This window comes from Jaculus jaculus, chromosome 5 (genome assembly GCF_020740685.1).
Source record: "Jaculus jaculus isolate mJacJac1 chromosome 5, mJacJac1.mat.Y.cur, whole genome shotgun sequence".
NCBI lineage: Eukaryota > Metazoa > Chordata > Mammalia > Rodentia > Dipodidae > Jaculus > Jaculus jaculus.
The window spans coordinates 46585619-46603313 of NC_059106.1; the positions used below are offsets into that span (position 1 = coordinate 46585619).

General features: G+C 48.5%; 1 protein-coding gene across 1 annotated transcript in view; it reads left to right on the top strand.

The window, feature by feature from the left end:
- Positions 1–1922: 1922 nt before the first annotated feature.
- The window catches only part of Tnfrsf8 (TNF receptor superfamily member 8), a 75500-nt gene continuing 59727 nt past the window's right edge, over positions 1923–17695 (top strand). The window contains exons 1-3 of the mRNA XM_045149077.1: positions 1923–2097; positions 3649–3738; positions 8521–8633. Coding sequence (XP_045005012.1) covers positions 1923–2097; positions 3649–3738; positions 8521–8633 — 378 coding nt within the window. The remainder of the gene's footprint in view (positions 2098–3648; positions 3739–8520; positions 8634–17695) is intronic.

Here is a 17695-nt window from a genome sequence, read left to right on the forward strand (position 1 = left end):
GAGGCCATCGTGTGTGTGTGCGCCACCTTTTGCATATGTGTGACCTTGTTCACATGGGTGACCTTGTATGTCTGGCCTACGTGGGTTCTAGGGAGTCAAACGTGGGTCCTTAGGTTTTGCAGGCAAGCACCTTAACCGCTAAGCTATCTCTCCAGCCCATTCTTCACTTTGTACTGAATGACTATGCCAGGCACAGAACATAGCAGGCAAAATATCTGCCCTGGTGGCCACTTTTCCTCTCTCAAAGCCAGCAGATCCCAACTTCAGCTTTTCCATCTGTCAGTGGGGTGTGTGTGGGGGCGGTGGGGAGCAGAGTTCGCTGGAAGGGAGAGGAAGGGGGAAGGGTCCTGGTCCTGCAAGGGGTGATACTCCCCTTCCTGAAGTTACTCTGTGAACCTTGCTGTTGGGTGCCTAGGTTTCTGGGGTACTCTGCAGAGGCACACCCGTGGGAATGTTCTCCTGTGGGCACCTCCGACTAAGCTGCCGGTACTGACGGTTGGTTACTTCCTTGCTGTGCTTGGTGCCTCCAAGTCTGTGATTCATATTGGACCAGGCTGGGTTTCCTGCTAGTTAAATGACTACATGACATGGTGTATACTGAGCAGGGAGGTCTTGGGAGATGAGGTCGCTCCTCAGTGGCGGGCATCACCTCATGGGGTCAGGGAAGCCGTGACGTGGGCCCTGGCCCAGGCTCTTTCCCTCTCTGGTCTCAGTTTCTTCCTTGATGTCTCTGGGAACCCAATCCTCACGGGAAAGACATAGTGGACACCGGAATGCCTATCCACCAGTCTCGGGCACTGTGAGGGTCCCCAGGCAGGAGATGTCAGGTTTAGATGTCTGAACTGGAGGTTGGCTGTCACTGAGGGAGGAACTGGGGAACGATGTCCCTCTGGGCCTCAGACTGAGACAGCCTGAGATCTTCTTGGTGCTAGTCACATTAACTTGGTTAACCTTCACCACAACCTTCGAAACAGGGCTTCCTCTTAGGGACAAAGAAGTCAAGGCCTAAAGGAAAGGCATTTGTTCACGTCCCACAGCTGGTTGGTGGCAGCGTCAGTTATAAACGAGGCCCGTCTGGGTCTAGATTGACACAACCCCAGAGCAATAGGACTAGAGTGCCCTGCGGGGCCCTCCAGCCTCTCATCTCCTCACTCTCCACCCAGCCTCATACCAGTGGACTTGAAGCAGATGTTTGACTTTCAGTCCTCATTGTGTTTATGTATGGGTACTCCAGGGCCTCCTGCCTCTGCAAACGAACTCCAGATACATGCACCACTTTGTTTGTCTGGCTTTATGTGGGCACTGGGAAATTAAACCCAGGCCAATAGGCTTTGCAAGCAAGTGCCCTCATCCCTCATTTTAAAATGTTTTATTTATTTTAGAGAAAGAGAGAGAGGGAGGGAGGCAGATAAAAAGAATGTGCACACCAGCACCTCTAGCCACTGCAAATGAACTCCAGATGCATGCACCCTCTGTGCATCTGGCTTACATGGGTCCTGGGGAATTGAACCAGGGTCCTTAGGCTTCACAGGCAAACACTTAACCACCAAGCCATTTTCCTAGCCCATAAAACCACTTATTCTTTGTTTGTTTTTGTTTTTCAAGGTAGGGTCTCAGTCTAGCTCAGGCTGACCTGGGATGCACTCTGTAGTCAGTCTCAGGCTGGCCTTGAACAGTGGTCCTCCTACCTCTGCCTCCTGAGTGCTGGGATTAAAGGCGTGGGCCTCATTTCAGAGATAGGATTGCTGAGGTCCAAGAGGAGAAATCACATGACTGGATGCCAGCCTGTGTTCCACTTCATCTCCTGACCCTCTGGGTGGTCTCCCACACCCCTCAGGCTGGAGCCCTGGTGCCAGAGGACACAGGAGTATTCCCACTGTGCCTAGTTGATCAGCAGGCTGGTTTACGCTGCAGAATAGGATATGGTCTCCCACCTGACGTCTCCCAAGGGTCTGGGAAAGATGCAGATTCCCAGTTCTCTTCTGAGGACCCGCTACAGTGCTCAACCCCCTGTACGAGTCATCTCCAGGCTGGAAAAGCGAATGACTTGGCCACAGGCTCCCGCAGAGCTGGAAGTGTTAGCTCTGTTCCAGGGTGGTGAGGCCCAGGACTGTCTCAGGAGCCTGAGGACCCAAGAGGCACAGGACACAAGGAAAAGTGGAGCCCTTCTCATTGCTCCCTCTGCATTTTAAAATCTTAGGGCTGGTGTGCTGAGCCATGCCTGCAGTCCCGCACTTGGGAGGTGGTGCCAAGGGGATCAAGAGTTCAAGATCACCCTTGGCTATGTAGTGAGTTCCAGGCCATCCTAGGTGGGCTACATGAAACCCTTCTTTTTTACTTTATTTATTTATTTTTTATTGTTTGGGGTTTTCTTTTGGACAGCTTTCATACTTACAGACAATAAACGATAATAATTCCCTCCCCTCTGCCACTTCACCCTTTACAACTTCCCTGTCCATCATATCCCCTCCCTCTCTGTGTTAGTGTATCTTTTATCTTGAAGTTATCATCTTTTCCTCCTATTATGAGGGTCTTAGGAAGGTGGTTCTGGGCACTGTGAGGTCAAGGATATTGAGGCTAATTTCTGTGTGGGTGATCGTATTATAGGCATCATTACCCTTCCTCTGACTCTTATATTCTTTCCGTCACCTCTTCTGCAATAGACCCTGAGCCTTGGAAGGTATGATAGAGATGTTTCAGTGCTGAGCACTCCTCTGTCACTTCTTCTTAGCACTATAGTGCCTTTTGGAAAACCTGATTTTATTTTTATTTTTTTGTTTATTTTTATTTATTTATTTATTTGAGAGTCAGAGAGAGAAAGAGGGAGGGAGGGAGGAGAGACAGAGAATGGGTGCATCAGGGCCTCTAGCCCCTGCAAACGAATCCCAGATGCATGTGCCACTTTTTTTAAAAAATTTATTTTTATTTATTAATTTGACAATAACAGACAGACAAAGAGAGAAAGAGGAAGAGAGAGAATGGGCATGCCAGGGCCTCCAGCCACTGCAAACAAACTCCAGACGCATGCACCCTTTGTGCATCTGGCTAATGTGGGTCCTGGGGAATCGAGCCTTGAACCGGGGTCCTTAGGTTTCACAGGCAAGCGCTTAACCGCTGAGCCGTCTCTCCAGCCCAGAAATCCTGCTTTTAAAACAAAGCAAAACAAAATAAAACAACCAAACAAAGCAAGCTCGGGTCTTAGCTCAGTTGGTAGAGTGCTTTCCTACTATGCACGAAGCCCTGTGTTCAGGCCTCATCAGCATATAGACCTAGTGTGGTGGAGACATGCTTGTAATCTCAGCACCCGGGAGATGGAGGATCAGGAGATCAAAGTCATCCTTGACTACATCTGGAGTTTGAGGACAGCCTAGGCTACACGAGACCCTATGTCAGAGAGAGAGCAAGACAGTGAGAGGCCAAAGCAAAAGTGAAGCACCCCAGCTTATCTGAACAGAGAAAGGTGTGTGCTTTTCCCCTCTGGCTTTCAGCCGCCTACCTGTCCGCTGCTGCCTGTGGCAGAAACAATCTGTCTGCTAAGGGTATTTTGAAGCCATTTGGGTCTGGGGTTCTCAGCTACTGGGGAAGTCCCTGGATTTCCTGAGCCAAGTCAGTACCTGTGTCCCTATCAGCATCCGCTTCCCTCGGGAGGCCTCCCCGCTGCCCCTGCCGCCTGCCCGCTCCTTGCTCTGGACACGTGCTGGGACCAGGCGCCGCAGTTCCGGCTCCTGCCCCGGCCTCGTGAGAGCCGGGGCCTTGGTCTCCACAGTGGACTTAGTCCCCAGAAGTCTCACACTGAGGGGTGGGGGTGCTGCTCCCCATTCTCAGCCTAGGGACTTCCCCTCCTGCTTTTTAAAGCACTTTCACACCTGTCTGGGTTTGTGAACTGCCTGGGACCCGCTGAGAGTGCCTAGGGCTCTGTCTTCTGCCTGCTCTTTGGAGTCCTGTGAGCAGACAGTGTCCCCAGCTGCTGATGTCACCTTTCTCATGGGCTCCAACCTGCCCCCCTGGTGGATGGCACCGTCCTCCACACTCCTGTGCACCCTGGCTTTCCAAGAACCCACAGTGTATGGCAGAGGGTCATTGTACTAGGACACCATGGGCTCAGCTCTAGAATGGAGGCACGGAAGAGCAGGGCACGCATGTGACTGGAGATGGCTTGCGAAAGAGAAAGTGACGCTGGAACAGCCTATGGAGGCAGACAGGATTTGGCCCTAGGCTGTGAGTGGAGAGCAGAAGGGGCTGGGGAGGTGGCTCAGTGGGTAAAGTGCTGGCCACTAAAGCGTGAAGACCTGAGTTCAGATCCCCGGGCCCTATGCAAACACGCTGGCTGTGGGGGTGGGCGCCTGTCTCCCAGTGCTGGGGAGGCGGAGACTGGAGGATATCTGGGATTTGCTGGCCAGCTAGTCTAGCTGAATCGGTGAGCTCTAGGTGCAAAGCAAAGGCCTGCAAAGGGAGCCAATTACTGCTAAATCAAGACTTCAATTTTCCACGGGGTGATTCTCCCAAACATGCTAAACCTCTGGGGAGGAATGTGTGTAAGAAGTTGACTTTTGGGGACTGGATAGATGGCTTAGCTGTTAAGACACTTACATGTGAAGCCTAAAGACCCAGGCTCGATTCCCACATAAGCCAGATGCACAAGGTGGCACATGTATCTGGAGTTTGTTTGCAGTGGCAAGAGGTCCTGGTGTCCCCATTCTCTCTCCCTCTATCTGTATCTCTCTCTTTCTCTCTCAAATAAATAAATAATTTTTTTTTTTAAAAAAAAGAAGTTGCCTTTGGAGGTCTGTAGGACTGATAGGAATCTGATAGAGGAGGGAGACAAATTTCTGCATGGACTGAGTTATTTTAGTAGCTGTGTAATATTCTATTACAAGGATGGGCTTCAGCCTCCTAAACCCTTTCCGGTTGTGGGGACTTAAAATATTCCCAACGTTTATAAATACCACTTTAGGAAACACTACTGTATTCATTGCTTTCTCCTTTCAGTTGAGTTATTTCCTTACTTTTTCTTCATTGATTGATGAAATTATTGAGCAACAAGTTGCAAACTTAAAAAATATTGTTTTCCAGGCATGGTGCTACATGCCTTTAGTCCCAGCACTCAGGAGGCTGAGGTAGGAGGATTGCTATGAATTTGAGGCCAGCTGGGGACTACAGAATGAGTTCTAGGTTAGTCTGGACTAAAGTGAGACCTTGCCTCAAAAATAAAAAAATAGCCCGGTGTGGTGGCACATGCTTTTAATCCCAACACTCGGGAGGAAGAGGTAGGAGTATCACTGTGAGTTCAAGGCCACCCTGAGACTACATAGTAAATTCCAGGTCAACTTGGACTAGAGTGAAACCTTACCTCAAAAAATTTAAAAAAAAAAGTTTTTTAAGGCTTGAGAGATGGCTCCTCAGTTAAAGGCTCTTGATTGAAAAGCCAAAGGGCCCAGGTTTTATTCTCCAGTGCCCACATAAAACCAGATGCACAAAGTGGCATATATATATATATATATATATATATATATATATATATATATATATGATTACCATATTGCTTTCTGAAAGGGGCTGTACCACTTACCAGAAGAGTGTGAATGAATGTTCTGGTTTCACTCTGTTTTCCCCAAATTGTTATTATAAATAAAAAACCCCACTGATGATTTAGCATGTGTAAGAGAATATTGAACATTTCTTTATTTGCATGCCTTTGAGCAGTAGACAAGTTGGACTTTTACTACTTATGTTTGATTTTTATTTGTAGTTCCCCGGTGCATGCTATGCAGATGTTGCTATTTTGCTCTGTCTGTGCCCGAGCACCAGCTTTTCCACGATAGGAAGCTTTAGCCTTGGCAGCAAGCACCCCTCATTCCTCTGGGCTTCCTTGTTCCTGTGACTGTCAGGGGCAAGTTACTTCCGCTATTACTTGAGGTGATGGTCCTGAGGGGCTCTTTGGTGGGGAGGGGGAGGTCTGCTAGGAATGGTTTTTCCACATAGGACTGGGAGCTCCAAGAGGACCGAGCACAGGGTGGGCAGTTGTGGGGATTTTGTTGGAGGGTACTGGTGGGAAGTGACTGTGCCCACCCACCCTATGGAGAGCTCCATCAAACGGGGGGCATGACAATGCTGGACAGGCCACAGGGTGGAAGTCAGAAAACCCCTGGGCCATTCTGTGCTTGGGAGAAACAAATAGCCAATCTTTATTTATTTTCAAAATTAATTTATTTATTTACTTGTGTGTGTGTGTGTGTGTGTATGTGTGTGTACCAGGGCCTCTTGCAGCTGCATATGAATGCCAGGTGCTTGTGCTACTTTTTGCATCTGGATTTCATGCAGTTTGGGAATTGGACCCAAGACAGTAGGCTTTGCAAGCAAGTATCTTTAACTGCTGACTCATCTCCCCAGCCCCACAATCCATTTTTTTCAATTTCTTTCCAGTAATATCTCCTTTATTTATGTCTTCTTTCATTTTTTTGATTCATTTTTCTCAATTTTTATTAACATCTTCCATAATTATAAAAATATCCCATGGTAATACCCTCCCTCTCCCACTTTCCCCTTTGAAATTCCATTCTCCACCATGTCCCCTCCCCACATAATCCTTTTTGGGGGGGGGATTTTTGAGGTAGGGTCCCACATTGGTCCAGGCTGACCTGGAATTAACTCTGTAGTCTCAGGGTGGCCTTGAACTCTTGGTGATCCACCTACCTCTGCCTCCTGAGTTCTGGGATTAATGGCATGCACCAACACACCCAGCTCAAAATCCATTTTTTTAATTTGTTTTTTTTTTTGAGGTATGGTTTCACACTAGCTCAGGCTGACCTGGAATTCACTGTGTAGTTTCAGGGTGGCCTCAAACTCATGGTGATCCCCCTACCTCTGCCTCCCAAGTGCTGGGATTAAAGGTGTGTGCCACCACACCTGGCTTATTTTATTTATATTTATTTATTTATTTATTTATTTGAGAGCAACAGACAGAGAGAGAAAGAGGCAAATAGAGAGAGAGAATGGGTGTGCCAGGGCCTCCAGCTACTGCAAACGAACTCCAGACGTGTGTGCCCCCTTGTGCATCTGGCTAACATGGATCCTGGTGAATCCAGCCTTGAACCTGGATCCTTAGGCTTCACAGGCAAGTGCTTAACCGCTAAGCCATCTCTCCAGCTCTGGCTTATTTTTTTTTAAGCATATTTATTTATTTGAGACATGGAGAAAGAAAGAGAGAGAGAGAGAGTATAACGGCATGCCACGGCCTTTTTGCAACTGCAGATGACCTTCAGACACATGTACCACTTTGCACATCTGGCTCTATGTGATGCTGAGGAATCAAACCTATAGCCCATCTGTAGAGTACACTTTGGACACAGCTTGCCTGTCTCTGGGTGTTAGTTTCCATATCTGAAAACAAAAACAGCTGCTTGCTTAGAAGGCTGCGGCTTCCTACCGGGGAAGAGCGAGTGCTTGGAATAAAAAGATGGTTGCTAAACATGGAGAATGAAACAATAGCATCCAAGGAGCTTGAACCAGGGGAAATGCAAATAAAGACAGCAACTAATAAAGGCAAAATGAATAGGATGAGGCTGCTTTCTTGTAGGTAAGAGTGCCAGCCACCTCCTCCAGTCGGGAAAGTCTCAGGCTGTGGAGGACACCCATGGATCGATAAGCAAATGCCTTGGTCTATCTGTAGTCCTCCCACTAGTCAGTCCATCTGTCCACCTGACTGTCTTCCCTGAATGCACCCATTGATTAGTCCCTCCATTTATCTGCCTACACATCCTTTCACCCATCCTCCTATATTCCATCCATCCATCCACCCACCCATTACCCCATCCATCATCCATCTTCCTACTAGCCCATCCACCCACTCATTCATCCCTTTAACTATCCATCCCCCATTCTCTCATTCATCAATGCATCCTCCTACCCATTCACCCATTCATCTGTGCATCCACCTCTCTGCCCCATCCCCCATCCACCTCCTTACCCCTCTACTCCCCCATCTATTCATTCTTCATCCCCCATTTATTTTCTCAATCCCCCATCCTCACCCCTGCATCCCTCATGTATCCCCAAGCACTGATTTGTTTTACAGCAAATCTTTATGATGGGGATGGTGAGTAATTGCTCTGTAGTCTTCCGAAGAATCCTCGTGGCTTGGGAAAAGGCCAGATTAATCATAGATTTGAGTAGGAAACTGTTCCTGTCCCACCTTTCCTTGGGAGAGGAGGGTCTCCGCCCTCCTCTACCCCCCACCCCATCCCCAACCGTCTGAGTTGTGAGGATGAGATGGCTTCTCTGCCCCTTGTCAAATCCTGGGCGGGCCATTCAAGCAGCAGGTGCCTGCTGGAGAGGCCCTGCGTGCCTGTGGCTGGCCGTGAGTCATCTCGGCACACGGTGGCCCCTTCTCCTGGAAGCAGATCTGAGTCGCGCAGGCATCTCAGGTGGCAGAGGGGTGGGGGGAAGAATTAAGGCTACACCCTCGGAGCAGGGGCAGCCACATTCGAAGTGACTTCACCGCTGGAGGCTGGGTGCCGGCAGGCGGCCGCAGCGGGCGCCGGGGACCGCACGTGGGCGCCACCCTTCCCAGGATGCGCTCCGTCGGCGCGGCGCTGGCCGGGCTGCTCCTGGGGACGCTCGGAGCCTTCCCAAAGGTAAGGGGCGAAGGTGGCGAGGAGGCTGCAGCGCAGGGGCAGCGCCTGGGTCCCTCTCATCTCATTCCCCCACCCAGCTAGGATGAGGGGGCGCAGGTGACAAGGGGGAGGCACTGAACTATGCAAGCGTCCACAAGTGGGCGTTGGCCGAAACACGAGAGATGCTTTTAGCCGCGCGCGCAGGTAACGCAGGGCTGGGATTCATTCATTCGTTCACTCACTCATTCGTTCGTCATTAAGAGAGAACTGCTTGCTTGCCTGCCCGCCCGCAGGGCCTGTGCTGGGCCAGCCGATGGAGGGAGAAGATGGAGGGAGAAAGAGAGCCGAGGTGGGAGCAGAGGTATTTGTCCCAAGAGAGAGTCGGCAGTGGGTCTGGCCACCTGTCCCAGAAGCGAGTTTGAGAACTACGCTAGGAAAACCGAGCACTTTCCAGGGGTGGACACCAAACTAGGCAATGGAGCAGGGCACTTGTGAGTCACATGTGAATTACTGCACGCGGGGAAGCCAAGGAGAGAGAACCCAGGCTTGAGTAGAGGCTCCCGGAGAGGGGAAGGGGGAAGGAGAGGAGGGGAAGGAAAAGGAGGGAAGAGAGCATGTTGGTGTGTGTGTGTGTGTGTGTGTGTGTGTACACGTACGCACTATGGAGTTCAACCTTATTCACATCCAAACCTAGGCTGGGAGGAGAGAGACGGTGGGCTGCTGGCATGAGGGAGGCAGTATGGGCGTTGAGCAGATGGCTCCTTCAATCTCCAGTGGGCAATGTGACAGTCGCCCTGCAGAGGCAGAGGGGAGCAGCCTGTAGCTACATCCCACTCTCCAAGCCTTCATGCTGCTGAAAGTAAGAGTTGGGGGTGCCAAGGAGTCCAGGAGATAAAAGGAGAGCAAGAATATGAAATGGGTACATGATGGGGTGCTTGGATGGTATCTGAAGCTCAAGTGCTTTTCTACAGCGTGAAACTATTATTACTTTTTTTTTTTTTTTTTTTTTTTTTTTGGTTTTAGAGGTAGTGCTTCACTTTAGCCCAGGCTGACCTGAAACTCACTATGTAGTCTCAGGATGGCCTAGGATTAAAGGCGACTGTAAGTTTGTTTGTTTTTTTTTTTGCATGGGGGGTGGCGGTTCGAGATAGGGTCTCATTCTAGTCCTGGCTAACCTGGAATTCACTATGTAGTCTGAGGGTGGCCTTGAACTCACAGTGATCCTCCTACCTTGGCCTCCAAAGTGTTGGGATTAAAAGTGGCACTTTTATTTTTATTTATTTATTTGAGAAACAGGAATAGAGAGAGAGAGAGAGAGAGAGAGAGAGAGAGAGAGAGAGAGAGAATGGGCATGGCAGGGTCTCCAGCCTCTGCAAATGAACTCCAGACGCATGCGTCACCTTGCACATCTGGCTTCTGTGGGTCCTGGGGATGGGTCCTCTAGCTTTGCAGGCAACTGCCTCAACTCTAAGCCATTTCTCCTGCCTATGGCCGAGGATTAAAAAACAATACTTTTATCTTATTTCTTTAACAGACAGAGACAGAGAATGGGCATGCCAGGGCCTCCAGACACTGCAAACGAACTCCAGGTGCATGTGACACTGCATCTGGCTTATGTAGGACCTGGGGAATTGAACCTGAGTTCTTTGGCTTTGCAGGCAAGTGCCGTGACCGCTAAACCATCTCCTCAGCCCTGGCTGAGGGTTTTTAAGTTGATGCATGTGTGTGTATGGGCCCATGTGCCATGGTGCACATGTGGAGGTCAGAGGACACCTTTAGGGTATCTGTGCTCCACCTTCCTTGAGGCAGGGTTTCTTAACATTTTTATTTATTTGAGAGAGAAAGAGGCAGAGAGAGAGAGAATTGGCATACCAGGGTCTTCAGCCACTACAAACGAACTCCAGACACATGTGCTACCTTGTGCATCTGGTTTAAATGGGTCCTGGGGAATCAAACCTGGGTTTCTTGGCTTTGCAGGCAAGACCTTAACCACTAAGCCATCTCTCCAGTCCTACAGCGTGAAACTTTTTAAACTTAAAAATACTACATATTTGGTTTGAAGAGATGGCTCAGTGGTTAAGGCACTTGCCTGAAAAGCCTAAGGCCCTGAGTTTGATTCCCCAGACCCAGATAAAGCCAGATGCACAAAGTGACGCATGTGTCTGGAGTTAGTTTGCAGCAACTGGAGGTCCTGGCATTCTCTCAGTCTTTCTTTCTTCTCTCTTTCTCTGCTTGCAAATAAATTATTTAAAAAAAATACTACATATTTAATATGGCACCTGGAATATGTGAATATATTCTCAAATCAAAAATGATAAATGTGCTGGGCGTGGTGGCGCACGCCTTTAATCCCAGCACTCAGGAGGCAGAGGTAGGAGTATCATCATGAGTTTGAGGCCACCCTGAGAATACAGAGTAAATTCCAGGCCAGCCTGGGCTACAGCAAGACACTACCTCGAGCCTCCCCCCGACAAAAAAGATAAATGCTACGATAAAGTGAAATATTACATCACCTCATCCCAATTCCCTCAGAGATATTTATAAATGGATGTTCATAGTTGGACTGCTTTTATAGAAATATATAGGGATTTCTAGGTTACTGTATACCATGGCTTGTGGTACATATGGTTTTTTTCCCCCCCTCTCTCTCACTGTAGCCTTGGCTGTCCTTGAACTCAGGGTGATCCTTCCATCTCAGCTTCCCAAGTGCTGGGGCCACCACACCCAGCATCATTCTCCTCCTCCCCCTCCTCCTTCTTCTCCTCTTTCTTTCTTTCTTTCTTTTTTTTTTTTTTTTTTGAGATAGGATCTCATGTACCCAGCCTTGCCTCAAACTCACTATGTAGTCAGGGCTGATCTTAAACTTGTGGTCCTCCTGCCTCCACTTCCCCATAGATGGGCACCACTATGCCCAGGCACAGCCACTCTTCATTTGGCTTATGTTGTGCCTACTTTCCTGCTGATTCTTAGAGAACATCTCCCTGTCTTAAAGTCTGGATAGTATTCCTCCAAATGAGGACCATTTCATTCATGTCCCTGAGGATGCATAAGGTACCCACCACTGCCTTTGTGTGCTCGTTAGCTGTGACAGCGTGCGACCCCATATGGGTGCTCTGGGGAATGTGTGCTGTCCCAGTCCCAAGAAGAAGAGGCCGACCTGAGAATGCAGGGCAGTTGTGCATTGGGATGCCTTCCAGTACTCTGAGTGACGTCCCCTCCCACAACTGTGAATGACAGTTGAAACACCCTCACATCCTAACCCACACATGATTTCATTCTGTTTCTGTTTTGTGGCCAATTTGTAACAATTTGCATTTCCCAGCTATTGGGAGACTAAGTGCCCCACCCTCCTGGGCTCAGGTCTTGAGTCCTTGCCTGGTAGGAATCAGGCACACAGGCGTCCGTGGGGGAAGGGCTGCCTTCCCACCACCGCTCTCCCTCTTGCCCAGCAAGACTTCTGCCACCTTCTCCTTCCAGTAAGGGCTGCATCTGTTTTGGAAAGTACAATGGGGGGTGGAGAGGTGGCTTGGTGGTTAACAAGTTTGCCTATAAAGCCTAAGGACCCAGGTTCAATTCCCCAGTACCCACATAAGCCAGATGCACAAGGTGGCACATACGTCTGGAGTTTGCTTGCAGTGGCTAGAGGCCTGGTGTGCCCATTTTCTATCTCTCTTTCTCTCTCAAAATAAATAAATAAAAATTTAAAAAAGAAGTACGGTGGTGGATGGATAGCACTTAGAATATATTCCTAAAGCAAAAGTGGTAAATGTGCTGGGCGTGGTGGTGCACGCCTTTAATCCCAGCGTTCAGGAGGCAGAGGTAGGAGGATCAGTGTACAGGGAATACCACATATATACACACACATATATAAAATCAGCCTTCTGGTGAATTCTGTGGGAAGCACACAACTTCCCACTATCCTCTTCCCAGAGGCCCCCTGGCCCCCAGATCATTCTTCCTCCAGCCAGCTGCCCTGGTTCTATGGGCTTGGGCTTCCTCTGCGGAAGTTTTAGGAACAAGCCCTCACTGTGTGCTGTCCTGCTGGGCTTTCCACTTTTGGAGCTCACCTTGTCATCCTGCATGGTGGGAGCTAATGTGGTGGCCATTCAGGACCTCTCCTTGCCCCGCCCCCAAGAAAGCAGGACAGGTGTCTTGGCTTTGTGTGGGAAAGGTAACTTTGGGAGTGGCTGAAATCCTGTTCACGGGACGCCTCGGGAGCGGGGGCCCTGGATGGATGGGAGGGTGGAAGAGGGTGCTGGTTTCAATCAAGGCCTGCGTTCCTTGCTTGACGCTGGGGCAATGAGAATGGAACCGGCGCTGGGACCACATTACTCAGCTTGAGGGCAGCGCTGCCGAGACAAGGACACCCTTTACTGGAAAGTTCTGCCATTCCCAGTCATCTCTGACCACACTGCTTCTTGAATTGACATGATTCATCCTTACATTTGCACATACCCATGACCCCTTGCACCTCAGGACAGGGGCACGTCAGGGACCCTGGGAAGCTGGGTTGTCTCTGCACAGACAGCCTAGCCCCAGCCTGGACCAGTGTGAACTTGGAGGAGTGTGTGGTGACCTTGGAGGGGTGGCCCACCTAGGATCATGGCCTATCTTTTTCAAAGCAGATGCAAGCATTCTTATACAATGCTATGCCTATGCTCCCCTCGCAGCGCCACCTGGGGGACGCTGGGGTGTAGGCAGGAGGCCTTGTGGAATCTACTGTGCAAAACTACTGAACATTCTCTGCAGCTTCTTTGGGGTGGAGGGGCTTTTTAAAATTTTTATTTTGAGGGCTGAAGAGATGGCTTAGTGGTAAAGCGCTTGCCTGTGAAGCCTAGGAACCTTGGTTTGAGGCTCGATTCCCCAGGACCCACGTTAGCCAGATGCACAAAGGAACTCCACATCTGGAGTTCCTTTGCAGAGGCTGGAGGCCCTGGCATGCCCATTCTCTGTCTTTCTCTTTCTCTCTCCCTCTTTCCCTCTCTCTCTCTGTCACTGTCAAATAAACAAATTAAAATAAACAAAAAAAGAAAAAGAAAAAATATATTTTGAGAAAGAGAGAGAGGGGGAGAGAGAGAGAGAGCGTGCCCAAGGAGGGAAGGACAGGAAGGGACAGGAAGAAGGTGGCCAGTGCTGAGCGGGAAGAAGGGAGCGCTGTAAGGTGGCTTGGGGGAAGTAGGTAGCTGGTGCAGACCTGGGAGATCTGTGGCCAGGCTCTGGCAGGGCAGGGCAGAGCCATCACATGCTATGGCTGCTGTGTCCACAAGAGTGGCCCAGAGAGGTGTGAACAGAAGCCGGGTTTCATGCTGAAGCTGGAACCAACTGGATCTTGGATGGGTGGCTGTGGATGTGGAGAGCAAGGGCAATCAGGGTCCTGACCACATTCGGGGCTCTGGACCTGATCGAAGGGTGAGGAATGTTTGTCAAGGGACACATCAGATGTTTGGGAGAAACCTACATGTTCTGTTTTGCCAAATTCAAGTGTCAAATTGCAGATGTTTGTTTAGTATCCTGTGACCCTGTTCTGGGGGCTGCTTCACGAGACCACGTAGAACCTGACCTTGTGTTGTGAGATTTTTTTTGTTTTGTTTTGTTTTGTTTTGTTTTGATTTTTCAAGGTATGGTTTCACTCTGGCCCAAGCTTACCTGGAATTCACTATGTAGTCTCAGGGTGGCCCTGAACTCATGGTGATCCTCCTACCTCTGCCCCCCAAGTGCTGGGATTAAAGGTGTGCGCCACCACGCCCAGCTTCTGTGTTGTGAGTTTATTTGTGTGTGTGTTTGTTGCTGTTGCAATAGCAAAATATCCAATACTTGGAACTTTATAAAGAAAAAAAGTTGCATGTGACACTGTTCATTTGGCTCTCTGTGGTTACTGGGGCATCAAACCTGGGTCTTCTGGCTTTGCAGGCAAGCACCTTAACCACTAGGCCATATCTCCAGCCCTAGCTCAGTTTCTTTTTCATGGTTATCACAAATACATTTTAAATTGGCAGGAAGAAATCTGAAAAATCATTAAAATGCATTCATATTGGAGCAAATTAAGACTCTTTATTTATCTATTTATTTGTTTTTTTTGAGGTAGGGTTTCACTCTAGCCCAGGCTGACTGGAATTCACTATGAATTCTCAGTGTGACCTCACTCACAGCAGTCCTCCTACCTCTGCCTCCTGAGTGCTGGGATTTAAAGGCGTGCTCCACCACACCTGGCTAATTTTTTAAAAAAATATATTTTATTTATTTATTTGAGAAAGAGAAAGAGGGAGGGGAGGAGAGAGAGAATGGGCTTGCCAGGATTTCCAGCCACTGCAAATGAACTCCAGACACATGCACCCCCTTGTGCATCTGGCTTATGTGGGTTCTGGAGAATTGAACCAGGATCCTTTGGCTTTGCAGGAAAATGCCTTAAATGCTAAGCCATCTCTCCAGTCCCCAAATTAAGAATTTTTGTTGACAACCTCCATACAAAATATACCATGATTGTAATCCCCTCCTGCCACCCACTCTTCTCCCCTCCTGTATCTCCCCTCCACTGAATCCTTTATTCTTCCCAGCTAGTTTTCTTCCCCCTTTTTTTTTTTTTGGTGTTTCAAAGTAGGGTCTTGTTCTAGCCCAGGCTGACCTGGATTTCCCAATATAGTCTCAGGGTAGCTTTGAACTCACGGTGATTCCCTCTTGAGTGCTGGGATTAAAGGCATGTGCCACCACGCCTGACTTTCCTTCTATTTTGATGTCATCATTTTTCACTCCTATTATTCACGGTTTGTGTAGGTAGTATCAGCCACTGTGAGGTCATGAGTGCCACAGTCACTTTGCGTCTGGAAGACACTATTGCAAAGCCCTCCTCCCTTACTTTGGCTCTTAAATTCTTTTTTTTTTTTTTTTTTTTTTTTTTGAGGTAGGGTCTCACTCTGGTCCAGGCTGACCTGGAATTAACTATGTAGTCTCAGGGTGACCTCGAACTCTTGATGATCCTCTTACTTCTGCCTCCCAAGTGCTGGGATTAAAGGCGTGCGCTACCACGCCTGACGACTCTTAAATTCTTTCCACCACCTCAGAGACAGTGATAGGGATGTCTTACACTGTGCTGAACATTCTACTGATACTTCTCAGTACTTTGATGAATCTTGGGTTACTCCAGTGGTCATTGTTATGTGAAAAGACATAAGTATTTAAAGGGCAGTTTGGTGGGCATAATATATACATGTAGTCAAACAGTAGAATTAGTTGGGCTGGAGGGATGGCTTAGCAATTAAGGCATTTGCCTGCAAAGCCAAAGGACCCAGGTTCGATTCTCCAGGACCCACATTAGCCAGATGCACAAGGAGGCGCGCGTGTCTGGAGTTCATTTGCAGTGGCTGAAGGCCCTGGTGTGCCCATTCTCTTTCTGTCTCTTTCTCTTGCTCCCTCTTTCTCTCTCAAATAAATGAATAAATAAAAAATAAAATATTTTTAAAAAGAATTAGTTTCCCCGCTAGGGCTTATGACCTCTCCAGCCATAGCCATGTGATTAGGTTTTCAGTACCAGGCAGGAATGTTCTTCCATGGAGCAGGCCTCAAATCCAGTCAGAGAGCAGATGATTTCCTACATAACAGTCGTGACACCACTGCACCAGTTGGCACATTGGCCTAGTTGGTCAGACATTAAACTTGCAGGGTCCACTGCTAGTTAAGGCCCCTGATGACTGTTCTCCACTAACAGGCGGTATAACTCTTTCCAGCATCCTGACAGCTAGTCAACTCAGCTCCAGCTTGATTTCTCAGTGACCTGCAGCCCAAGCACGTGGAATCTTCAACAATAGAGTCTTACCATCTAGCTCTGGAGGGCAACCAAGAGGAGAAGCTTATAATGTTTTGAGGACCTCAGGGGCTAACAACTCACTGGGAGGTATCATGCTCCTGGCACTGAAATTGTTTTGTAACAATCTATGGTTCTCTTACTTTTAAAATTTTATTTTATTGGTGACAATTTCATACATATACGTAATGCAGTTTGACCATTTTACCCTTCTTTACCCTCTTTTCTTCCCCTTCCACTAAACCCTTTCTTCTTCCCAACTAATGCCCTTTCTCCTTTCATGTCTTTTTTTCTTTTGTGACCCACTGAGTTAAATGAGGGTTGCTTACACGCGCATGGGGCTGTTATTTGCTGGAGCATGGGCAACTTTCCAGTGGCTATAGCACTAAAGAATGCTCCTCTTGGACTGGAGAGATGGCTTAGTGGTTAAACGTTTGCCTGTGAAGCCTAAGGACCCCAGTTCAAGGCTTCATTCCCCAGGACCCACGTAAGCCAGATGCACAAGGGGGCGCATGTATCTGGAGTTCCTTTGCAGTGGCTGGAGGCCATTCTCTCTCTCGCACGCTCTCTTCCTCTCTGGCTTTTTCTGTCTGTCACTCTTAAATAAATAAAAAGTAAACAACAACAGCAAAAAACCAACCAACCAAACAACAAAAAAAAGAATGTTTCTCTCTCCACCCCTCCCCCTGTCCCATGATGGAATGTTCATGGACTCAGTCTTGTCAGGAAATCACAACTTTTGTGAATGTGTGGGTGTGATGGCCTCCTTATGGCCAGGAGATGGTACGCCAAAGCCCTCCTCCCGTCCTCCCTCTCTTCCTTTCTTCCTGCCCTCTCTTCCAGTGATGTGCCCTGAGCCTTGGAGGGTGTGATATACATGTCCTGTTTAGGGCTGTCTCTCGTTGTTTTGAAACAAGGTCATTTTGTAATTCTGGCTGTCCTGTGATGTCCTCAAATTTGTGGCAATCTTCTTGCCATGGCTTCCCAAGCGAGCCACCATTCTTTTTTTCCCCCTCAATTTTTATTAACATGTTCCATGATTATAAAAAGTCTCCCATGGTAATACCCTCCCTCTCCCCCCACTTTCCTCTTTGAAACTCCATTCTCCATCATATCCCCTCCCCATCTCAATCAGTCTCTCTTTTGTTTTGATGTCATGGTCTTCTCCTCCTCTTATGATGGTCTTGTGTAGGTAGTGTCAGGCACTGTGAGGTCATGAATATCCAGGCCATTTTACGTCTGGAGGGAGTGCGTTGTAAGGTGTCCTGCCCTTCCTTTGGCTCTT